Genomic DNA, 25,828 nt, shown 5'->3' with positions numbered 1-25,828 from the left:
TTGAAAATATTTTTGAATGTGATTTTTCACTCTTTTCTTCCAGCTGAAAGAGAAAAGGGAAAGTGATCACAATACACCTTTTGCAATGAGGGACTACTGAGTCACCATCTTCTGTTCAAAAATACCAAGAAATATTTAGGAACGAAAAATGAAATAATAATAAAAAAAGAAATTCCAGAAGTTAGCATAGATCAAGACAAGAAAAAATATTTTTGAATGTGATTTTTCACTCTTTTCTTCCAGCTGAAAGAGAAAAGGGAAAGTGATCACAATACACCTTTTGCAATGAGGGACTACTGAGTCACCATCTTCTGTTCAAAAATACCAAGAAATATTTAGGAACGAAAAATGAAATAATAATAAAAAAAGAAATTCCAGAAGTTAGCATAGATCAAGACAAGAAAAAATACTCAGCCTGAAAAAGTAGTTTTTACCTCAACTGCAAAATAAATGAATGCTTGTAAAACCAGAAACTTTAAAAAAAGTTTTTAAAAAGTCATTACCAATATTAAAGTACTGATCAACAAAACACATTTCACTACTTTTAATTTCAACAGGGTAGTGACTACAACACTTGGTGGCGTAACAAACACGAAGCTTCATGCACGTGCACTTCAGACACACCAGTCAATGTCCTAGTTATTAGAAAACACATTTGTTCCTTCAGTCTCTTCAGTGAAACCTGCAATTACATCAGGACAACACCAATTCAGGTAAAAGCCCATAACTAAAGTGTACTAATTAACAGCAACCTACAAAATAATTTCAATTCATATTTTACATATTGAAGCCTAAGCAAAAGAACTACCACCCCGCTTCTTATCTAGGAAACTCTGATATTGCAAACTTATAATGTAGATTTCCATATTTTCTACATTTCTACGAATCAAAATAGGTGGAATTAAATGAAGACATTAACATGTTGCCATACTTCCTAAAACAAGTATGATACATTAAGTATGGTATCTCAAATATCTGGCTTCTCCAAAAACACCTGTTTTTCTCCCAGCCCAGGGACTAGAGATTTGGAAGTCTATAATCACACTAGAAACAAATGCTACTTTGAGATCTTTCTTTTTTCCTTCTATTGTGGTTTCTACAGAAGCAACATTGTATTTTCATGGCAAATTCATCATCTCCAATGATGTACTGAAATTGTAAGGTGCAAATATTTGTCACCACTTGACAGTAAAATGATGTTAAGAATCCAATTGATCTGAAGTATCAATTTAGAATAACTTAAATAAAAACGTAATTTTGGAATCTAATAATACATAATAATGATGATAAAAGCAACGGAGAAGGTAGCATAATTGCCAGTCTCAGCCTCCACATTTTCTTTTAGCAGAGCATTAATTTCAGAAAAGCAGCTTTATTAGAGAAGAAAAAGAAAGCTAAAATTTAAACCAGAGAAATGACTGGTCTATGTCATGCTTTGAGCATGTACAGATGATAAATACCGTGCATTATTACAATACAAGTTACATCGCACTATAAGATTAAAGTCATCTAAATGCAGAATCATAGAAACAGTGGTTGTAAGGGTACTCTAGCAGTCACCTAGTCCAACCTCCCTTCCAAAGCAGAACTGCTGCCAACAGTCCAGGTTAGCTGTGGCTTTATCTAGCTAAGTCTCACCAGCTCCTGAGGATGGAGGTTCTCCAGCCTTAGCTGTAACCTGTCAAGAGTGCAACACTAACTGCCTTCTGGAGCTTCTTGCAGTGGCTCATCTGAACCTCCTAAGCTGCAGCGTGAGGCTGCTGCCCCTTGTTGCACTGCTTGGCACGGGTATGAAGAGTTTGGCTCTTACCTAATCAAGCAGTTGCAGGCTGCTGATCACCACGTAGCATCCCCTTTGCCCAACTAAACAAGCCCAGTTCTCTCAACCTCTCCTCCTACTGCATGTGCCAACACTGTTATTTCAAAGACATGCCTAAGAACAGAAATTTCCCTATTTTTTCCACTATTAAACACAAGTTTTGACTGCAAGTAACAACAGCTTCTAGAACCTATAGCAGCAATGAAGAGAAGGCAGCTAGGTTTCTCGTAAACAATGTTCAGACTAAAGGGATGCACAAGAAAACAGTCATAATTTTCCTGTAATGTGCTCTATTGACTTGGAATTCAGTGTAAGAGCATAGCCAACAATGAGTGCTCCAGTAATGGATCTTGACAAAATCTCATCTGGGATGAATGAACACTAAAAATGCACTAATAAGGGCACAGTTTTAAGTATTTCTCCCCCCCCCCAACCAAGTAGTAGTATTCCAAAAATAACAATGTCTAGGTGATCCTGTGTAATTCCCACAAGAAAAAAACCCAACATTTTACATTGAAGAGATGCTTAAGCTTATCACACACAAAAAATGCAAGGTGTTAACACTTGTCACATGCTTCTAGCAACAGGCAAAATCCCCTACAAAAAACAACCCCAATCCCTCAAACCTATTTGCCGTTAAGTAACTCTGAACGCTTTTACAGTATTTACTCTTTCAGAGTATGAAAAGAAAATCCATAGTTAGTAAGTTTGCTGTATTCACCACAGTATAACAAGAAGCATTACACTCACACTATTCAAACCTTGGACATCATCTGCATCGGAAACAATGCTTCCCCTGCGGTTGGAACGACTAAAATAGTCAGCAGCAGTTTCACTTTGATCAGAAAAATCAGAGGACTTCAAAAGATAAGGAGAAGGGTGAAAGAGAATTGAAGATGATACCACAGAATGAACAGAAGTTTATTTAAAAAGAACAAACAGGAAATCCTAACTTAAATCTCCATTATTGCAATTTATTCTAGCTTTTCCAACAGTTTAACAGTTGGAAAATCTTACTCTCTTAGATTTTTGCTATTTTAAATGTGTCTACATGAATAAGATGTGTGCCACACTGATATGAATACTTTAGTCAGCATATGCATTGTTCTTAAACACTCTCTTCACATGTTTATTATTCTTATAGTTTACAGTATCTAAAACTAAAAACAATGAACATTTATTATTGATTTATTTTCCTCATTTGGAGTAATATAAAAAATACAGAGATACAAAAAGGCTTAGTACTAATATAGTGCCAAACAGTTACAAAAATTACCTTTTTTAAAAAAGGTTTGTAGATCATAAAACCAGATTATATAATCATAAGTTGGTAAATAAAAGTTATTTTTCTCTACAAATGTCTTTTCTTCAAATCAACACAATCCCAACACTACTAATTATGAATATGATCTGGGCCTCCTCTCATTCAAAATTTTAAGAGGCCTTACAATAGAAGACAAGCTTACTCCCCAAAGCTATATGTCAGACAGGCACCTAAAAAGGTGAAGAAAAAATGTTATTCTACACATGACTGCTAAAAAAGGCAACATATATCTAACCACATTACAGTCATTACAATGCCATGGGAATTCAAGTGAAATATTTAACTGAGAAAAATGCATGTTAAACATAGTATTTAATGAGAAGAGTAGGTTTATTGAGTGTTGTATTGATAACATTCCACTTCAAAAGGCAGAAATTTACTGTGAATATTATATTTAGTTTTAAAAGTTATTATGTGAAAGAAAAATCTTTAAATGAACAGTTTAAAAATATATTGTCCTTACCCCATTTTCACCATTGTAAAAAATAATTCTTAGTTTCTTTGTACTTGAGGTACGAGTGATGTAGCCTCATCTTATCCCGATTAGAAGATAGTGAGATTTTTTTATGCAAACATGACCAGTTACATATAAAACAGTTTGCTGATGAATGCCTGTCTCAGATTATGCATGCTTAGGACTACAGAATTTGTGTTTTTTGTCACTGCTTAGTTATGTTCTGACAAAGAATTTTCCAGCTATAACTATATCTATATTTTAAATACTACCTTTATTTTTTAAAAAATGACAAATTAAATAAATTTTCACAACATTGGCTAAACTTTCTTATTTCATTTGCATTTCAAAGTATAAAGATGCTGAACAGAATTCTGCTTATATAAATTATGCTTACAGCAAAAGAACAAACAACTCAAGGGCTACAATCAATCTATGACAACACTGCGCTCTTTTCATTCAAAACCAACTTATCTTTGCTGTTGAAAAGTCCATATATCTGAAACCTTACTGTTCCTCCTTCTGTACCTTTTGCATTTCTAATATCTTTCTTAACGGGTTTATCAAAACCGATACAGTTTGAGATGGAGATGCACCATGCAGTTTTTCACCAGTGTTTTCTACTGTTTCCATCTTCTCTCCCACTTTCTCCTTCGATTTCCAGTGACTACTGAGCTGACTTCCAATGCACTACCCAGAGTGAAACCAAAATATTAACCATAGAAACAGTAGAAAGTGAAAGTTAACTTATGAAAAAGATTTTTACTTCATCTGCTCAAAACCCTTTTCAGAATTATTTCATCAAATACTTTGAACTCATTCACTAGTGTGAGTGAATGGTACCTTGGACCTTGGCATTATTGGTATCACATATATATACACTGAGATCTGATATATGTAATCCTATATACGTATAAAGTATATACTTTTAAGAAATGTATCTTAATGTTAAGAGAAACTAAGGAGACAAGTAGTATTTTCACAGCTCAAGAGACTTTAGAGATGGATGTTAATACCTCTTCGGTTTTGAAACGTCATAAAGCAACAGCAAAATCCCCTTTTTCCTACATCCTCAAAAACTCACTCTGACATCTTTTGTAGCTAAAAACATCCAGTCCCTGACAAGTCTGTTTTGTTTAGTCGCTAACATTTTTAAGAATATGTGAAAAATGAAAACAGGACAGAACATTTCAATTTAACCTATACCAGAACACCGATCTACTTTTCTGTGTAGCATGACAAATGAGCAGCTGTACCAATGAAACTGAGACAGTTGTTCTGCAGCAGAAAAAGTGTAGAACTGTTTAAAATCACTTTGCAGCACGAAAAGCCATCTTTGGAATGACCCTTTTAACACAATACAGATCCAGGAACAAATTTCTCTCAGTTTTGAATACTGGTCACCATAAAAATGAGCTAGCTACTTCTTACTGCATGATATAACAAAGTTTGCATTAGTCCTCTTCCCAAAAAGAAAGACTTCTTCAGACGTATTGTAGTAACAGTTTCATGTTACTGCCATGTAATTGTGACATAAGGTGGTAACTCCAACAACGTACTATACTCCAGTTTCCAATTGCTTCCAATTATATACATTACAAACATTTAAAAGATGTTTAGAAAAGCAAATTCCTTATTGCTTCTACACTTTACTGTCTTCCTGCTAAAACTTTACATCTTGCTAAAAATCACATCTCTGACAAATTACTTTTTTTTTTGATGCAGAATTGAAAAATCAAGTCTGTGTTGGTCAGTAAAATGATCCCCAGTGTAAATACTCATAATTATTGTGCGTTAGTATCAAAGCATTCAGCAAATCATGCAAGAGGAATGCTCACCACGGGACTACTTCGAACTGAGCTTGCTCTTGAAGAATAACTGTATTCAGACGGCTAAAGAAAAGTTATGAAGGAAATTTTCACAATTTTCACATTTTTGTCTCCAGAAAACAAAGATAATAAAAGAAACAACCAAAAGCCTATTACACTTACAGTGCGAGAACTATATGAGCTATGTAATCCATCACCACACAAAGATGCCTGAGAAAGAGGGAATGAAACATCGTTTATATTCAGTCTCAGAAATAATTATGCCACACTTATACACTGTAATTCTTACACACTGTACTCTATCTTACCCCATCTATGCATTTTCCAGTTAACACCATACTTTCTGAAAGAATGAACAATTTTTAAAAATTTCCAGCAGCATTTCCTCCTACTATTAGGGTTGTCTCTTTCCAAATATAAATCTAAGAATTTCCTTGAAAAATAGCCAAATAGTTTTAAAAAACTATCAAATCTTAACTATTTTCAGAAGAAAATTAAATTAAATATTTAAATTGCAATTTGGTTTTCACTGTTCTGAAGCCTTCACAAGTTTTAATCCACCCTGGGAACTGAAGCTATATTGTATACTTGTCAGTTTTACTTTGTGCTCACCCACACAAGTTTTCCTGAAAAGGAGAATGTGTTACGGTTGGACTCGATCTTAAAGGTCTTTTCCAACCTAAATGATTCCATGATTCTAAGGTGCAAGGCTGAAATCTATTTATGCAGTGGATAATAAAAGCAGCTCTGGGCAACACAATAAAAAACCCAAACCACAGTCTCATGCTGCTTTCCCCCTACCTATAAGAGATCTCTAGCAAAAATTAGAATATGTATATTAGAATTATATGTAATAGCAGTTATAATGGTCTCGTTCTCTCACTGGATCTTCTAGTTTTCTGGAGACTATGCACAAAGCCAAAAAAGTTATCTGTTTGCAATCCAAGTGCAGAACAAGACCTCACTAACTACATAAAAATATTACGTAAGAATACTTGACGATTTACATACATAGGTTTAGCATGACTCTAAATGGCAGTATAAGTTGGATTTCAACTGTTGTAGCAGCAAAAGGCATGAAGTTTCAGGCATGCATGTCACTTTTTAAAGACAACAACTTTTTGTAGAGCTTAGCCATTCTTATGGCACTTCTAGCTACTTTTTATTTTGTAAAGATGCAGATTAGATTTTCATCTTATTACGTTTTTGTATGACTATTACATTTACATATGGCATCTTATTTGAAAGTATTTAAAGTGTATTTACAACAAATTTCTGTAATCTCCTGACAACCATTTTTCACGTTCAAATACTTAGCTTAACTTCTTTAAATACTTTTTTTAGTATTATACATGCAGTTGTTATTTAGTATGCTTGGATTAACTGGTTCTAACCCCAGTGTTCTTCAACATCATTGTTGTATTCATAAATTTTATGCTCGTCTGTAAAAAGATCACTAAAACAGCAACTACTAAAATAAAGAGGCAATTTAGCAATGTTAAAAACATTAAACTGAATGCCTCCACAAAATGACACACACAGGCTGCAGCTTTATTAAAAATATGAAAAAAAATGCACATGAAATACTGTCAAGCCTCATGGCCGTACAATACAAATTTAAGGCAACCATGCAAATGGTGCTTACGAACCAAACTGATACTTCTTATCAAACCAGTGTTTACAGAAGGAGACACCTATGAAGCAAAGTGTAATTTTATATTTCTGAATGCCATTCAAACATCTAAAAGATAAGTAAGATATTACTTTACATTGTACTAACCCTGTAACTCCTAGTTGTTGCCACTGGATCACTGTATAGAGAAGACGACTGTAGTGTGAAGAATAGGAAAAGTCAGAAACACTTTTTCTGCGTACATTAATTTTTTTACCTATTGCTCTGTATTCCCCAAGAGTTCTGAAAGATTGAAATACTAAATTTTACGTCTATAATAGACAGGAACTTCAAGAAAGGTGTGGATAAACATTCCAAGAAAACCCATTATCTTTGAAATCATAATCTAAAACATTAAAGCAATCTAGTATTTTTATCAGAAGATTTGTAGAAGAGAATGATAAGAAATTAAGTAATTTTCAAAAGACACGTCAATTTCCTCTAGCTACTTATTTAAACCTGACCATGACAGTAGCTGCAGGTACTGGAATATACTACCCATCTCACAACAGACCACTGATTTATCATTTATTTTACTGTAGAAGAAAGTAGTACGTTGGCACTAAACTTAAGACTTTTTGTTGTTGCTTTTTAAAAACAGGACTTTGAAAAAGCAAGTGTCACAGCTGCTAGTTGTTTTCTTTATATCATACAGCAATCATGAAACAGAAGCTATTTTAAATTTAAAACCCCACATATGCAGAACACAGTAACTTGCATGTTAACCATTCATTTTATAAAAGGCAACCCTTAAAAGCAAGAAATACAATTGTAACTAGTATTAGCTGTAATAATTTGCAGTGTTACAGAAGGAAAGAGAGAAAAGTTTGCTTCTTATAGCATAAGTAAGCAAAACCAAATATATGTATTTTATATACATTAAAAAATTAATATAGGAAGACGAGACAGACCCGAGTATGGTAGGAAGGAACTGGTTTACTATATCTAAGGCTGCTATAATTTCTTTGATCATAGTAAATTCCACTCTGTGGGAGGAAAAAAGAAGAGAGAAAACAAAGGTCACATCTGTAGATCTTGTAAATAAAAGTTCTATCTTGACATTGCCCAAATGTTCCCAAGCTTAGAACTTGTACAGAACATAAAAATTTTCCCTACGGTTAACTCAAAATCCATGTAACTTTCTGAAGCAAGTGCAAAAAACCCAAACCTACTTATGTACTCTGTATATCAGCATTACCTGTATTTTAATGTCCTGCCCAACCAAAGGAGTAAATAGTTTTGGCTTTTCTCCCTAATAAATAAGAAAACCCTGAAAAGTTTATCTAAACCCTGACAAGTGCAGCATGAAATAAATGAAAAACATATTTGACAAGACTTTCTAGTAATTAGTACAATGACTTGCTTGCTCTTCTCTTCCATTAGATACCATCCTCAATCAGAGCATTTGGGGAGAGAAAAAGGACAGAAATTCCAGAGAGTTTAATAGGGGATGGATGTTTACATGATCAGCATTAGTCTGTATCCTACCACTGTTCTTTACACCAAGTGCCCATGCTGAAAGCCTAGCAATTATACTTTGGCTTATTTCTGTTATTTTTTGACACTTCCTACACAGATTGCATATATATTTGTATGTGAGGAAAAATGTGATATACACATATAAAGAAGGAAAACGGAGATGAAGATGTGGCAAAAAGCAGTGCTTTCAGAAAGTAGCACTTTCTATCTCAATAGGCCATAGGAGGCAGAAAGATTTGTATTACTCATTTAAGAACTGAGGGAACAGGAAAATAGCACCTCAAAAGTGCACAGAGAAATGCTATAATACAAGTAATAAGTAAATATAAAAATTATTTCAGCCTTGTCTCAACACAGGTGTCCACTGCTGCTCTAACTCCCCCAACCCTCGATGCAACTGCTATTTCATCAGTGCCAAATCCCTATGAAAAATTACATCAAAAATACAGCATTTCTTGGCACTATATTCACATGTTACACACTGAACTTTCTAGAACAGTTTTTGGAAGATCACAATAAATCCACATGCCTTTCTCAACAGTTCAGTGGGTTAACGTCAAGGCTTATGGTAAATTCAATCTGCTTTACATCTACATTTAAAATATATCTAACTGATTGGGGACAAAGTGTAAATAATAGAGCACATATCTCCATCCTGACTGAATAAACTTTAACACAGAGAAGTGCCACTTTTAAATATTTCCAAGAGCCTTCCACAGGCCTCCAACAGAACATGATTTCTATTTAGCTGATTCCATTCATGGGATTCCACTGCCATGAGCACAGTTTCAAACACAACTTCAGGTCAGAATTTGGTCAATGCTAGAGGTTTCTTTTTTCCTGAAAACATTTATGCATACGTCAGAAAGCTAGTAAATTTATCCATAACTGTATTAGTATGTAACTCTACACAGTATATTTATAATAAATATCATAGTAGAAAACTAACCAATAAATCTTTACGGGAATAAGCAGCTTTCTTCTTTGAACTATGAGATTCACTGTAAGCATGACTCTAAGAATAAAATTTAGAAAATTAATACGACTATATAACAGCATCTTCAATCTTAAAATATGAAGAAGTCAAACATAAGAATTTAAGATATTTATCACCTACAACGGAAACACCACAGAAAATTCTAGTTACATGGTAAGAATAATAGGCCATACTTCTATCGCTGAGTAAAAAGAGAACTGATAAGTGAAACTATAACCAACCTTATCTCTGATTAATACAGACTTGGCTTAAGCCATTTCACAAAAAAAATGTAAAACCAATAAACAAACTAAAAAAGCTTAACATTACAGACTATTTTAAGCACTATGTTGTGGTTGCCTATCTGTAGCTAATTCAGATAACACTGTTGTTGAAACAAATTCAGCTTTGTAAGCTGCTTGCATGTTCCTTTTAGTGGTACTTGGTGCTTTTCTTTGCCTAAGGAGACAAACACAAATCTTACTTGGTGTAATACCAACGAGGATGTGATGCACTCTACTATCATTTCATAACAATAAGAAGGAATTTTTTTTAAGTAAAGGTATACAAACCATCTGCTTTTTCTCAGGACTGAAATAATTTTCCATTAGATTTAAGTTAAAGTTTCTATATGGAAATGGAGAATACAAATATATGTATACACACACTTTTTAAAAAAGTATGTCTTCCAAGTCTAATCTGTATATGTCACTTCACTACAAAGTTTAGAAATAACATAAATACTAAAAAGTGCTTACTATAGACAGCTGTCTGTAATATGCGACTTCATTAGATTTTCTCCCAGAGAAAGTTTATACATGCATTCTATGGAAAGCATTAGAATCGTACTGCTATTCTAGGTCTGAAAGTATGATAGTACAAATTTATCTATTTTTTTAAATCAATAAAGTAGCAAGTTAGTGTCATTACACCTTAATAACAAAGCACAAAAGCAGTCTTCACTCAAAGACATGCAAAGTGTTAACATACAGGGACCGAGTATCTTGTAGATCTATCCTTAGCACTGTCATACTGAAGTAAAAGAAAATGAAATTAAAATCATGAAATAAAAAACAAGAGATAAAAATTAGCTTAAATTAAGTCTAAAAAGACTTAAAGGAAATTAAAAGAAAACATATTCTACTAATTATGAAAATTTAGATATGAAGGAATGCTGTTTATTCAATGTAAAGGGCATTCTGAGGCCGGAACACTTTTTAATAAAAGCTATTCCCCCCCCCAACAGCATCCCAATTTCTGAAAAGTGAGATAATTTTGGACAGCAGTAGGTTATATGAAATATTTCATGTGGTTTTGGTAATAGAATTTTAAGTAATTAAGCAAAGTCTCATACAGTAGCTTGTGTTAAACTGAGACAGTATTTGTTAGGTTATGTGATAAAAGTCTCATCTCCACACAGGCAAAGGAGTCCAGAGGACCATCAGTCAGCCCCACTGTCGAGGTGTGAAACCCATCACAATGTGGGGGCTCTCCAGGGCACCTTACAGACTGAGGGAGGTTACTGCCTACAGGGCATGGAAGACATTACGGGATGCAGGGGAACAGCATCTTGGGATCAGGGGAGGAATCAAAGGTGGAGAAAGGGAGGGCTAAAGGTGTTTTCAGAAGGAGCAACTGTGTGAAAAAGGAAGAATAGTGGGATGAAAGGGCCACCTGTGTGTAAAGAGACTGCTGGTCTACCAGATTTGGCAACTCGCAACAACACTAAACATTTTCAAAACCACTTATGTTTTCATTTACAGCTTTGTAATAATAGTTTAGCCAGTGTCCCCATGTTTCTTGTCACTCAAGAATGGCAAAATTTGTGGAGTTTATACTTTTTTCTTTTTTTTTTTTTAACATAGCAATCTTAAGTTTTCAAAGCAAGCTTGTGTTTTTCCAGTTCATTTAAAATTTCACAGGTATAACTTAGCTATTCTGACTGTAGGTAATGCACAATCCAAAATGTTACTTAGTATCATCCTAAGCTTAAAAAAGAAAACAAAACAGAAATTGAAGGTAGTTTGAGAACATTACATGATATACTAATAGCATGCTAGAGTATTACCCAGTGTAGTTTTCAACATGAGAACTACTGAGAGGATTACAAGAAAAATAATTTCTTCTTGTCTATTGATATATCTGAAAATTCCTTCTAGAGATCAAATTAACAAAAAAATTGTGGTTTTAGATTTTATATTTGTTTATAATATAGGCCAGGTTTAGTTCATATTATTTCATACTGTTTTCATATTATCTCAGTAGTTTTAAATATATCCAATATTCATACTATATTAAAAATAATTTATTAATGTAATTTACAGACTATGGTACCTTTTTGTGTTGCTAAAAGTATTACCGTACAGGACCCATAGGACACTGTACCAGTTTTAATCAACTTAACTGATTTTTTTTTAAAACAGTTTTTATCTTTAATTATTACCTACCGATAAGCAACCTTGCTATCAGAATGGAGACAGATCACTCAGATAATCACTATCATCACAACACTTAACAGTTAAGTAAAGGTATAAGTTGACAGCTTAACAGTCTACTAACAAATATTTAAGTTGAATACCACAAAAATATACAGAAATACCTATTTCTGAAAAAGTAAAATTTGTTTGTATTCCAACCTTGACTGAAGGACTAACATTGCAACATAATTGAGAAAAAAGGTTTCCTGCCATAACTTAGCAACATCTTTGTACCTATCAAGGCTGATGCGCAACCTTTGCCACTTTATTTTACTTCTTTTTTGAGGACATTAGAAGAGAGACTGGAGAGACTAACCCCCTTCAAACTTGAAGTTATCTTCAAGACAGAACACTTAACACTTTCTTTGAGCCCTCAAACTTGCTATCACAAAGTGTTTGATTACATCAATCATTAGAGCAGTCCAATTAATAACATTTTCTATAAAGAAGCATGCTTTCACCAAACTACTGCTTTAGTAAGTAGACACAGAAAACATTATAATGTGAACACAAAGCATGCTCATTCCAGGCTACACACCACAAGATCTCTCCTTCTGGAGGTACTTGGTCTGCTCCTGTGAGATGCACTGACATCCAAAGAACTCTTAAGAATGAAATTGTAAAAAATGTATCAATATATAAAATAATTTTAAAAAGCTCTAATGATAACTGTTAATCTTCACTGAAAGGCACAAAATAAGCGAGGCAGTCAAAGAAGTTCTGGGTAAGCCCCCCCAAAGATGAGCTCAGTTATCTGCTGAGTTCAAGCCCTATTCTTTAGTCAAGGGTAAATTACTTAATCTCCGTCTTAGCATATTTTATAGGTTAACCAAGGCAAGAGCAGATCTGAGCAAATCTGTACCAGCTCACAAGTTTGTAAGTGTTGCCACACAGCATATTGTACATGCTTTTTCTGTAAACCATTTACTGTTTGCAAAGTAGTCAACACTACCCGATTTAAACAATTTATTTGGTAAAAATGTGTGATAAATTGCAGAAACACTTACTTAACACCAGGACTTGCAAGACATTACACAAAATTCAGTTAATCAAAGATTACATTTAATAGCTGAAACCTCTTAGTGACAATCACTTTCTTTTTTTGAAGTCACACAAAGAAACAGCTTATTGCACCTTCCAAAATAAACAAAACTAACCCTTTTATTTTAGTAATTTGTCCCTCTCCTGGCTTATATATCCAGATCAATGACAAGCTGATTTCTAGACAGATCTACCAAAACCAGGAAAATGTTTATAAACCCTCAATAAAACCATTCTTTAGCACCGTATATGACCTAAAGAGGATATAGGAGAGCCTATACAATAATACTCCTATTAGCAGTCTTTGGGATACCTTGCATCATTCAGGTAAGTCTTTGCCACTAATGAATAATACATCCCCATATTCTCAAAGAAATAAAACCCTGCATCATACCAAACTCTTTCAAATTGTATCCTAAGGTACTACTACTTTTTCTTCCACAAATAAATATTATTGTGTTTCTACAATAAAGTGCAAGAAAACCCACAACATATTAGCAGTCTTTGGGATACCTTGCATCATTCAGGTAAGTCTTTGCCACTAATGAATAATACATCCCCATATTCTCAAAGAAATAAAACCCTGCATCATACCAAACTCTTTCAAATTGTATCCTAAGGTACTACTACTTTTTCTTCCACAAATAAATATTATTGTGTTTCTACAATAAAGTGCAAGAAAACGCACAACAGTGAGCAGACTACCATCAGCATCAGTTTGGAATGAAAGCCCGAGTTACAAATCAGTATTACTCATCTTCAGTAAGTGGCATTGATTCAGGATGAGTCTAAGCAAGCAGTAGTATTTACTTTATTAAATAAAATTTGCCTGTTTGCAGAATTTCTGAGACAGGGAAAATGGGAAAGAGATTTCCCCCCCCCCCCCCCCCCCCCCCTTAGACTTATCTAAACTAGACCAGTGTTTGATCACTAACAGCACCTTCACATCTGACGAAGAGATTTGATGTGTAGTAATCATAAAACAATTGACAACTTATGTAGAAATCTTAATACTCTACCATTTCAAGACAAGCCGATTAATTCTTACTAGTTGCCAATATCTGAAGCTTAAGTGAATACAATTACTCAGCTTTTTAAAGAAATAAATCATATTAGACTGGAATAACACTAAAAGATGACACTTAAAACTTGTCATTAAATATGTTCTTCCAAGTAATTGATTGTTGAACTACATATATTTCCAAATAGTTTCCAAATGCCTACTCTATTTTCAGCAATGAAAATATACTGTAAATAAATATATGTAGTAGAGGAAAAAAAGCATGAGGTATTTATAGTAAAAACCACAAAGAACTAAAATGTGACAATTGAGATTCTTTTTAAATGCAAAGATTGAAATACATAAAAATAAACTACCTTGTAACATTGATGGAAATAAAATACTAGATGAACTTTAACATTATATGTGACTTAAAATACTGACTCTAAACCTCCTAATACCTGGAAGACTTAAAGCATCATCTGCTCCCTAAGAAAACGAAACCAAAACCCAAACTTTTTTCAAAGGCCATGATGGAAAAGGAAACGTATACAGTTTGAACACAAACCAAATATGAATGTTGACTGGACCGGTGAGAATACCTGGCCCTCTCTGAATCTTCCTGAGAAAGAAGAAATGCAGAGTTATTGCATAGAAAAAAAAAAGATGACAAAGTAAAAGCAAGCAAAGGTGAGCAACATGCTGTTAGCACTTTTAATGCTATGTATTATTTTGAATAATCCATTGTGACAAGTGAACTCATTCAAGACAAGAACTGTGATTTCACCTGATTTGGGTAAGTATGCCAACATACTACATTAGGAGATGTAAATAAGGGAGTTCAATATAATTAATGATTAGTGTTCAGTAGTCAATCTTTCTTCTGATTACTGTATTAATGCAGAAAAAAGTACAAGATTTTTAAAATTAAGATATTAAAGTAAAAATAAAAAATAAGAGCTTTACAAAATTACAAGTACATTAGTAAGAAATTTACTATATAATTACTACAGTCAGATCATGAACATTTTACAAAGTTATTTTAGCCCTAATAGATATGATCATTCTAAGCTTCCTCATACATATTTCAGATTTTCTCCTCTATTATAGGAACAAAGCTTCTTAAGCAAATTGATCAATTATAAGTTCTATAGGTAGGTCCACTCTACAATGACAGTGATAATAATAAACCCAACTTAGAAAATTTGGGGGAGGACAACTAGCTAAGGCACCTTAATATCTTTTGTTCTGTTGAAAGATCAGGGAATGTTCATTTTGGCTCACAAAGGAATATGTGAGAAGCAGGACAGAAATACAACTAATTTAAAATTAAACATTAAAATGCTTCACATGCCATAAGCTTCTCAAATTTTTCGTTACAGTAGGTAAGCATGTTAAGAATAAGCTTAATTTTAAACAATCCCATTTGAAGGCTACAACAGGGCTTTAAAACTAGGAATCCTTCCTTAAATGACTCACTTTCTACAGTTTTCAATAGAGCAAACTATTCTAAAGATCATAAGGCAGTTACCTTTAGAGTTAAAAGCTCAGCCTCCAGATCATAGATGGATATCTAAAGTCTAAAGCTGGCTTTCGTACTGCTTATGGTCACGTGGTTATTTTCTACATTATCAATGGATACATTAACTTGTTTACTATTATTTTGTGATTATTCAAGAGGCCTAGTTAATACTCTGCAAGAAAATTTCCCAGGAGGGGAAGAGGTTAATTTCATAATGACATTTTAGTCTTCCTCTCTATAGTGTCTAGTTTGAGGTTTAAAATAAATATTTATGCTATATAACTTTTCAACACATTATAGTCAAATCACTGCCAATTCTAAATATACTTTGTGCCTGTGGTCTAAATGGACAAATATCTGTTAATAACATTTGCAGCTTGCAAGCAGACAGTTTGCTATTTATATAAGATTCCTCTTAATTGCAGGTACACCCCAGCTAATAATATGCCCCTATAATGCAAAACTTCAGCTTCTGATACAATTTTCTATGCATTTCTGTAGGTAATTTACTTAGGGTAACAAGTCTCTTCCTGACATAAAATCAGAAGATAGAATGCCAGTGTTAAGTGTTCAGCATATTTAGGTCAAAAGATAAAGTAAGTACTCCAGTATAGATTGCAAACAGATAGCTACTGCTGGCAGCTATCAAGCTTGACTTCTAAGAATTTTAGTTAGATAAAGCACATATTTCAAAGACAGAGGTTAGGTCTCCTGATTCAGGAAAGGAGTGCACATCTGCTCAGAAACCTCCTGCAGCAGATGTTCCTCTTATGAGGACAAAAAAAAGGTGGCATTCAATTGGGTGGCATTAATTTCAAAGTGAGATTACTCACAAATGCAATCTGTGTTCCACAGTTTGGAAACCCTTGCTCTCCAGCAAAAAAGCATTCAAATGTGCATTCCACCAAGAAACAACAGAAACTGTTGTTCTTTATAAGTGACATAAGAACTAATATACACACAAATGTCAGCTAGGCAAAGAGACAATATAAAGTCAGCACAACTTTTGCAAATAAAATTCTAATGACAGTTCTAGGATTTCTCAACAGAAGTGCCAATTAACTGTCATGGTCATTTTAACTATTTGAAATTATGGTTAGTCTCTGCGTGTATTACTTAAATCTTCTTGATTCAAAACATCCACACAGTGAACACTTCCCTGAAAACATAAAAAGAAACTCACATCTCCCATGTGCCTTTAAGTGGTACATGAAATTTGTGAAAGGAACTCTTTGAAGAAACCGCACTAAATTAGTATAAATTGAACAGCAGCTTTCTCAGATTGTAACTCAACTATCTCTACTCCTTCCTACTTAGTGGATTTAATCTAAATAAATGAACAGTCAAATATTTTATCATTATTAATTGAAAGCAAGGGGCAAGGGGTAAAAAGATGCAAGTGATGCATGGGGGTTTTAGGGGGGGTGGGGCTTTTTTCTGTTAGTTTGGTTTTTTTAATCTTTTACAGTTAGTTTTTCTAAGTCATAGAAGTGACTTAATCATTAATGAAAAGACGAGCATTTGCCATGTTACTCAGAGAAAACAAATAAATGCAAGTCTGCTAAGAAAAAAGTAAAAAATCCAAACCCCAGAAATTAACTGAAATAAAAACATTTACTATTGAAAAAGATGTTTACCTACATTGAAACTAATGTAATTTCATTTTAAATAGATTCATGACTAAGCCAGCACATGGTGGAAACAATAAACATTTCATTTTAAGAAAAGCATCTCATTTCATAGTTTTGTCTTTTGCTGCCATGAAGTACCCTGCATATCCACATCCATATATAGTTTATATGTAATTGTTTTCAGTAATAAAACACTTTGAAATGACACACAGCAAACCATTAGTAAATTACTGCCTCCAAATCTTATGTTAGTTCTCCGAGTCGCAAAAACATGCACAACAGGTGATTTTAGCCTACCATCCATTTCTGGATATGAGCCCATTTTCTATCATATGAATGCTGAGAAAACTACAGAAAGTAAAAAACAAACAAACCATTTACAATATAGATTAGTCACCACACAGACTGGACTCCTAAATCAAAAATTTGGAAAAATCTAACCTAATTGGCATGTAATCATCAGCATAATATCAGATACCTACAGCAGTTAGAAAACTGAAGGTATGGAATAATGAGAACCATATAAAATTGAGGCAAAAACATGTTTTGTAAGTTGTACTTATTACCACAGGAAATACCCCAAATGTCAGCATTTACATGGATTTGAATGTAATGCTGATAAATAATAAATTCTAAATTTTTTGCATGCTATGTCAAATTCTGAACCAAATCCCTGGGGAGAAATGTGTGGAGCAACACACAACCGTATGTCTAAATATTATCCCAATTCTATTAATTTTTTTTAAATAAAGACTCTGACAACAGGTATTTATTGTGAACACTTTCTGTATAATCCATATGGGAAGAAATTGACTGAAAACTGCATGTGCAGAGTCACATATCCAAATTATCCAATTACTAAGTATATTATAAATACAGAGAAATGTGTGGAGCAACACACAACCGTATGTCTAAATATTATCCCAATTCTATTAATTTTTTTTAAATAAAGACTCTGACAACAGGTATTTATTGTGAACACTTTCTGTATAATCCATATGGGAAGAAATTGACTGAAAACTGCATGTGCAGAGTCACATATCCAAATTATCCAATTACTAAGTATATTATAAATACATTAGAAATAGAGCAAAATCATTCTCTCTACTTTTTCATAGTTGTTTATTCTATACATTAGGCAGTGTACATTTTGGGTACAGTCATGTTTATTATTTATGCTGTGCTGCCAGTTATCCATATTTACATGGACCTTTTGCACAGCAACAACAAGCAAAGAAACTGCCACATATGTTAAGTAATCATTCTTACAAAAAGCACAAAAGTCACCAGCTAACTCAGCCACAAGTCTAGGAATTCAAATCTTCCATTCAAGACAATATTAAACTTCACATTAGAAGTTGAAAACTTCCTCTCTATGCAAAATTATTTATGCAAGCCTGAGTTCTGGATACTATCATGTTCTCTCTTCCACTCATTTAAAATCAAATAAGCAGTAATAAGAAAGCCTCAACCCTTTAAATATCTGAAGATAAACTTTTAGATTAATCTTTCTCCAATTTTGATTGCTAGGATTGAATTTACTGCATTTGTTAAAAGTAAAACATCCAAGCATCTAATTTTGCCTGTAAAGCTAGAATTTGAAGTCACATTAAAAATGTTGTATTTTTCATTTGAAAGTAAGAGTGCTAATACCCTATATTTTGTATAGCAGATTTTTTCCACAATGTGAGTGTAACTATTAAGGAAGTTCAAAATTAACGTTCAGATTAGTATTTTGTGAGGTGTTATCCACAGGTAAATACAAAGCAAATTATCCTTTTAGATATATAACCTAAGGGGAAAGAGGAGGGTATGGGGGGGAGAGAAGCTAATGGTTGCCTGACACTGAAAGTACTGGCACACAGCTGAATTGCATCAGATTTTGTCCTTCAGTGTAAGTAGAGAAATAAAATACATTAAGAATTTTAGTAAAGGTTTGCAATAATTCCTGATGATTTACACTACCTCTTTTTGCTGTCGCTCCAGCTCTCTCATCCGTATATCTCTTGCTTCTGCTCGAGCTGCCCGTTTGGCTGCAAGCCTGGCTTCTGCCTACAAGCAAATTGAAAATACTGAAAGTTAAAACCACATTTTTTGTATAATGGTTTGAGTACTCAATTTAATTATGTCTTCAAAAACACATTAAGATTCTAACATCACAATACATTAGTAAAGAAATCAGAGTTCTCAGAATGAAATTTCAGAAAGGATATATACTTAAGTCTTTACAGGTATCATTACTAGTCAAAAGAATTACATGTTGATAAAAGAACTGAGTTCAGAAATATTACTATCACTAAATCTAAAAATTCATTTCTTGCGGACTTTAACAAGACTTTGCCTATGCATAGTATTTAAACAGGCATATATGCAGTTGCAGAATCTTTGGCCACAGAAAGACATTAAAACAAAAACGAAAGAATCAAAACAAAGATATTAAACCACTACTGTTCATGTCATATTTAAAGGCTCTGCTATCATTTGGAATTATTTAAAAAGCAAACATCACTTAGAAATCAAATTACTTTAAACAGCAATCATCAAATCAATTATTGGACAAAACGTAAGAAAAATTTAAGGTTACAGTTCCTCAAGAACTAACCTAAACATTCACCATCACCAAAAAAGGACTTCCCTACCTTTCCATTCAAGCCCTTATACTCCCAACACCTTCCTCGGACACAGCTCCAACACTCAGAATCTGCTGTAAGCCAATTTAACTAACTACCACAGCAGAAAGTTAACAACAAAAAAGGAGCTTTCTGAGCTTTCTGCTGTGTTAGTGAAATGAATTGGCTTGTACAGGGATCTTATGAACACCAGACCAGCAAAAGGGATGGGCAGGACAAACAGGAGCAAGACCTCCCCCTTTTCAGTGGCAAAAAGCTGTTACATCTCTGGCACCGCTTGTGAAACCTGGTTATTGACAGATACAACTATATTTTCTCCACTTTCTATCCAGCCTCAACCAAAACAGAAACACATTGTCTTTCAGACCCTAAATGCTACCTCAAATTTAATCAGTTAATTACATGAGGCAATAATTTTTGACATAAAGCTAATAGTTGAGGAAAACAGAAGCTCAATTTTTTCATGTTTGAATAATGATTTGATGAAAATTCTCTTAAATTCTTGAAATATTAAACCACTCAAGACAGGTTTTCCACCAAAAATTCTAGTTGTCTATCTAATGGTAATTAAAAACTTATGAGAAACACCAGCAGCCAAAAATTCAGAACTCCTAACATACAAAACATTTAATTTTATAGAACTTTAGAAATGTGAAATTCAATGGGATTTTACCTTTGGTTAAGGATAGTTTTTTTTTTCTTTTGCCACTATCATAGCATAGGTTTATGTAAAATGTTAGAAGCCTATAAAATTCACGACAATTGCAAATAACTATCTTTTACTATGCTTCAGGAAAAAGGAAGGTGTCTTTAACTCAGAGTTTAACTTTAAATTATGATTAAACTACAGGTACAAAAATATCTATCAAATAATGACAAGAAAGAAGGCAAACACATTACAGCTTTATTACTTAAAATAGTTTGTCTTACCTTCAACTGACTCTCATCAAGACTGTTTTTCTATATTTTGCATACTCAGATGAAATAATTCCAAGTCTGTGTCAGCCCTCTTGACTGCCACGATGTAATCATTTTTCAGAGCAGCATAAAGCTACTCTTCTTCCTACCTGATGACAGCACACAAGAAAAGCAAGGGAATTCCCATGCAACAGGAAGTCTTTTCTCACTTGCAGCCCTACTCTGTAATTGTCTGTAATCATAGCTCTGTCCCATATAAACTTTCACACAGACACGTATGCAGCACAGAAAGAGAAAGGACCCAAACAGCTAATATGTCTGGGTTTAGTTGTGTCTATAGATCAGCAGACATACACACCTAGCCTTTAGACTCGGGCAAGGGTTTATCATTAAAGATGGAAAGTTCGTTCATTTACTGATTCACACTAAGAAAAATCAATTCACATTTCACCACTCTCTCCTAGTCCTACAGCCAGAGACCTAACTTTCCCATTCCTACAGTAGAGGGGAAACTCAATTTCTTCCAATTTACTAAACCCTTGATAAAATACAGGAGAGTTCTACAAACATTTGTCATAAAATGGGTGCCTGAAATTGAAGAAAACACACTTATCTTTTTAGAGAAATTTTTTAGCAAAAAATGGTTTGGTATTACATTAATTATTAATCTGAGCAACTAGATACCTCTAAAAAGTACACAATTTCAAAAAGACAAAGAAGTTAGCAAGTTAACTGAAAGCACAGTTCTCTGGCTTCCTTCACCAAAATTTAGAGCAAGAGACAAATCACGTTACCATTTGAAAGGCCATCATACCGAATAATTCTTTATTCTCAGCAGAATTGTTAGAGAGCAGACCTCGTGTTATTAATAGAGCACTCATACAAATCTTGATAACCAAGTAATTGAAATTCAAAGTTAACATTAATAAAGAAATAACCATAATTCAAAAGGACAGAGTTTTCTTCCTGGGTGCTGCTGTTCACTCCATTGTGTTAGTGAAGAAAGCCCATAAAAGTTGTGAAACAATCTTCCACCAACACTCTTCACAAATTAAATTCTTTAGCTACATTGAAATAAAGTCTTTAAATATATGCTAGGGGAAATACAGCGCCACAACAGCTTTGGATAGAGAACTAAGGTGAAAAGATGAAGCTGTTTGGACTGTAGAAGCAGCACAGATGAGAGATCTAGACTACTTTTTATTTTTTTGGGAAAAAAAAACAGCAAGAGGACAAGCAGTCATGTTATAATGCTTTTCTAACTCAACTTGTATTTGAACTGAAAAGCATTCTAAATACATCACTATTCCTTGCTCATAGGAGCTTGGGAGTCAGTACAGGTTGCTTTCTACAGCTTGTGTTAAACAAATTCCAGTCTTAGAAAAAAACCAACAGACTGGCTGCTACAGCCTTGATTTCAGTTTCATTAGTCATTATTCTCTATACAGTCTTTAGACCAGACACATAAAAAATATATTATTTATGATAAAGATATATTACAGTATCATCTAACTGAAGTACAGCTTGTTAGAAAGCAGTTAGAACATACCAAATTCCTATTTTCCTGGAATAAAAATTAAACTGTGGACTGTCCAAGATCTAGCAAATCTGACCCTTTAAAACTTTCTAAAGGGGACTTCCAACTCCTAAAAACAAATGTGATAGCTGAATTTTCTTAAACACTTCAACTGCAAATAAGAGGTGAGGTATCCAAACTGGTTAGAGCCATACCAGTACACTTAAACTGGTGACTAAAATGGAAAGAAGTCACTTGGTTATATATTCTGGAAAGCAAATAGGAGCCATGAGGTATAGAAACAACAATTTTGCATGGAATTTATTCAGAGAAGTGATCAAGAAAGGAAATAGAGGACTACAGAGAAGATCTTTGTAACAAAAGACATTGGGTCGAAAAAAAACCACAAGGAAGAGGCCCTCAAGACTTTGTCTGGATAGGAAAAAAGGATTACTTAATAAAGGATTAAGTAATAACTAAATCTGTAAATTTTTTGTATATGAACACACTCATACTACTCCTTATCTTTTACCTCCTACTCCAGAGACAAATATGTGATTTTAAACCAAGTGCCATATCTGCATTTCTTTGATTATTAGCTCTGCTCTGAGTAACAAAAAGCCATCTGTTAACTGCTGAGTTCTGGAATTCATTTCAAAACAGGTACCAAAAAGCATTACATGCAAAAATAAAAGTAATGTTTCCTTGCACCTGCATAAATAGCATTTCATTCTAGAACAGTATGATGATTCTGTCTGATTTCAAGCAGTTAAGCTACCACTTTGAAGCAGTATTCACTTTGATTAGGTTATTTTATTGCATACATTTAGTACATATATGGGTAGCAAGAGAACATTCTCCTTCCATTACAGGCAACATGGTCAGTTTCCTCATTTTCACCTAAAAACCAATGACTAACAACTACTTAGTCATTTAGAAAACAGTCTCTGCTTATTCCGTTTTCTCTCTTTTTTTTAATATATGTTCTGCCACAATCTTCTGAAAACCTTTCAAACCATTTTATCTCAACTTCCAAGGTTAACATTTAGTCCTTCAGTTGAATCCAGATTTTAGGCAAGAAAGAAAGGAGAAAGGGAAAAAAAAACCCAGATTTTAATTTAAATGCCTTTGTAAAGATTGAGTCTGGAGTCTCTCCTTTCTGATGTGTTTTTTCTTAGTTTTTCACAGCAATGATCAAGTTCTTCACCAAAATAAGAAGCGTATAGTACATAGAATTTATATGGTAGAAGCTTCCCCCCCCACACTGAGCACAGAGAAGCGTAACATCTGTCTCCACAGTGTAGACAGGCATCTTTCTCCTTCCCCTTGCTTGCAAGAAGGAATTCACTAGAAAGCAATAGTATTTTGATTTTAATTTCAATACCATAGAGAAGGTGATTCATTAATTAGCTCAGATTCAGCACAAAAGCTTCATAAGGATAAAATATAGGCTATACTAAAAATATGTTATTCACCTCTGAAAAAATGAATGCTTTTCATTGAAAAATTAGAATTATTTTGTCATCACGGGCTACAATACGTATAACTCGGTTCTCTTTGTCAAGGGATATGCAGCGTTGGCAATCCTGCATTTTCCAACGCAGGAGGCCCAGGCAAGGAAGGTTTTCCTTCTTCCACCAGATGGCAGCGGTGAGGGCGGCGGCTACCCCTGCCGAGGGACCCGGCTCCGTTTCTGCCGCAGGGCGTTTGACAGAACACCAGGACGCTCTGCCAGCTCCGGCAAAGCATCAGGACGAGCATTTTAAAACGTTCACCCTATTTCTTAATACACTACTACACACTACAAAGTTTATTTCAGCATTTCTTATTAAGTGGACATGCATTACGTCTCTCTTCTGTTGCTCATTTCTTCTGTATTCTCATTTCCATGCTTTTTACCCTGCTCATCTCCTTACTGTCTCATGGACCCAAGACAACACCATCACTCATGTGCCAAATGTATTTCTTATGCCTCCTCAAAAATATCTTCCTTCCGCTTATTTCTGATGTGCCTACTCTTCCTCCAGTTGCCTACAAAGCAAAGACTATAAACAAAATCTTAAGGTTTACGTGACTTAAAGGTTAGGATTCTTTTTCTAATACAGATTAGAAAATCTCTAGAATACCTCACCTCCTATAAAATATTCTTAACCACTATTAAAAACAGCAAACAAAATTTTGCATACTAAAGTAGAAATAAGTGATTTAAAAATATTTAAGTGATCTCTTATTAAAACAAATTCAAAAATCATCTAGCATCTACGAAGACAGTCTCTGTATGAGGGTGGGATTCTTTGGGGTTTTGTTTGTTTTCTTAAGAAAAGCTGAAGTTGTATGCAGAGAGAAACATGTACTGAACTTTCAATAGATTCAATATACAAAGGCTACATTGTTAGCTGTTTTTCAATTCATGATATAGCCTTCAAACATTTTAAAATACTGAACTTTTGGCTTTTTCTACCCTGGCAATTAAGTAACATGACATTTTTACCAAAGTAAGAACTGCTGTACTCTACCCAGTTTGAGCAACTACAGAGTGAATTTTAAATGCAAATGAATCGTTATTCTCTCCCATGAGAAAACACCTCTTAAGAGTTTCCAGGCTCCTGCTGTACAATGAAAACAGTCATGAGAACAGTTCCTGAAAAAAATACAGACAAGATGCTACAAGGAGGAAATGAATAGTGATGCAATCATTGTCCATGAGCTCTAGTTCTTTGTCATCTAGAGTTATTCAGCCTTGAAGAGTGGAAGGTTTGCTGGAACAAGCACAGAAAGGACGGACATAAAAGGTAAATCCTGATTGTCCCTTCAAACTGCTGCTTATCGGGTTAAGGCTGGTGAGATGAGAACAGTCAGACTCTTCTTACTTTCCGGCATGTTGTTCATTTTATCTGAGCTTGAACTGAAGTCAATGTGAGAACGCAGAAGTGACTGAAACCTCTGCTCTTGCATGTAAGGCTGGTCTTAGAGAAAGATGTCTCGAGTAATCGTAAGAGATGCCTGGTGACAACAGGTTACTGCTGAATATTTAAAATCAACACAACAACTTGTCTGTAAATTACAAAGACAAGTGAAGCAGTGATGCAGACGTCAGCTGAAGATACTCTGTGCACAAAACAGCTTTATAAGCAGAGAATCTCCACAACAAAGCCACAGGAAAAACCGATCTTGAGATCCTATCAGCTGTATCCAGTGTAGACTGTGAATATAACCCTGAGATTATGAACCTCAATTTTTATTTATTTAGTTACTTGTTAAACAAAAAGGATTCCCGCATAAGAACCTAATCTGGACAGGAGCCTGAAGTCACACTAGACAATCCCTATCTGTTATTTGGAAAGGCTGAACTTTCCACGAGACAGAACAAACTGTCTTCCACACCAGCAGGCTTATATTCTTTGTCAATCTGAGAAAGCTAACAGCTTCAGAATCCATTACAACAGCTAGAGAAGGAACCAGAAGGTGGTATAAAGGAACTCTTCATATTTTCAGGAGCGGGGCTTTTTTTTTTTTTTTTAAGAAAGAGAATCGCTGCTT

At 34.1% G+C, this 25,828-nt stretch overlaps 1 protein-coding gene across 7 annotated transcripts in view; it reads right to left on the bottom strand.

Moving 5' to 3' along the window:
• LRRFIP2 (LRR binding FLII interacting protein 2) overlaps positions 1 to 25,828 on the bottom strand; it is a 50,621-nt gene that overhangs the window by 21,427 nt on the left and 3,366 nt on the right. For 4 of the 7 annotated variants that reach the window (XM_019470543.1, XM_019470545.1, XM_019470546.1 and 1 more), the window contains exons 2-14: positions 19,190 to 19,276; positions 17,522 to 17,572; positions 14,640 to 14,693; positions 12,569 to 12,634; positions 10,544 to 10,585; positions 9,527 to 9,592; positions 8,010 to 8,084; positions 7,207 to 7,254; positions 7,076 to 7,120; positions 5,589 to 5,636; positions 5,436 to 5,489; positions 2,570 to 2,677; positions 2 to 43 (exon numbers count right to left, since the gene is read on the bottom strand). In XM_019470543.1, the coding sequence (XP_019326088.1) occupies positions 2 to 43; positions 2,570 to 2,677; positions 5,436 to 5,489; positions 5,589 to 5,636; positions 7,076 to 7,120; positions 7,207 to 7,254; positions 8,010 to 8,084; positions 9,527 to 9,592; positions 10,544 to 10,585; positions 12,569 to 12,634; positions 14,640 to 14,693; positions 17,522 to 17,572; positions 19,190 to 19,276 (786 nt within the window). Of the gene's footprint in view, position 1; positions 44 to 198; positions 244 to 2,569; positions 2,678 to 5,435; positions 5,490 to 5,588; positions 5,637 to 7,075; positions 7,121 to 7,206; positions 7,255 to 8,009; positions 8,085 to 9,526; positions 9,593 to 10,543; positions 10,586 to 12,568; positions 12,635 to 14,639; positions 14,694 to 17,521; positions 17,573 to 19,189; positions 19,277 to 25,828 lie in introns of all 7 variants that reach the window. The other 3 variants (XM_009273488.2, XM_009273489.2, XM_009273487.2) reach the window with 2 other exon arrangements.

The sequence above is a fragment of the Aptenodytes forsteri genome, unplaced genomic scaffold, assembly GCF_000699145.1.
Source record: "Aptenodytes forsteri isolate BGI_AS27 unplaced genomic scaffold, ASM69914v1 Scaffold270, whole genome shotgun sequence".
NCBI classification, from domain to species: Eukaryota; Metazoa; Chordata; class Aves; order Sphenisciformes; family Spheniscidae; genus Aptenodytes; species Aptenodytes forsteri.
Note: the sequence above shows the minus strand (reverse complement) of the source record. Positions and strands in the feature narration are given on the sequence as shown.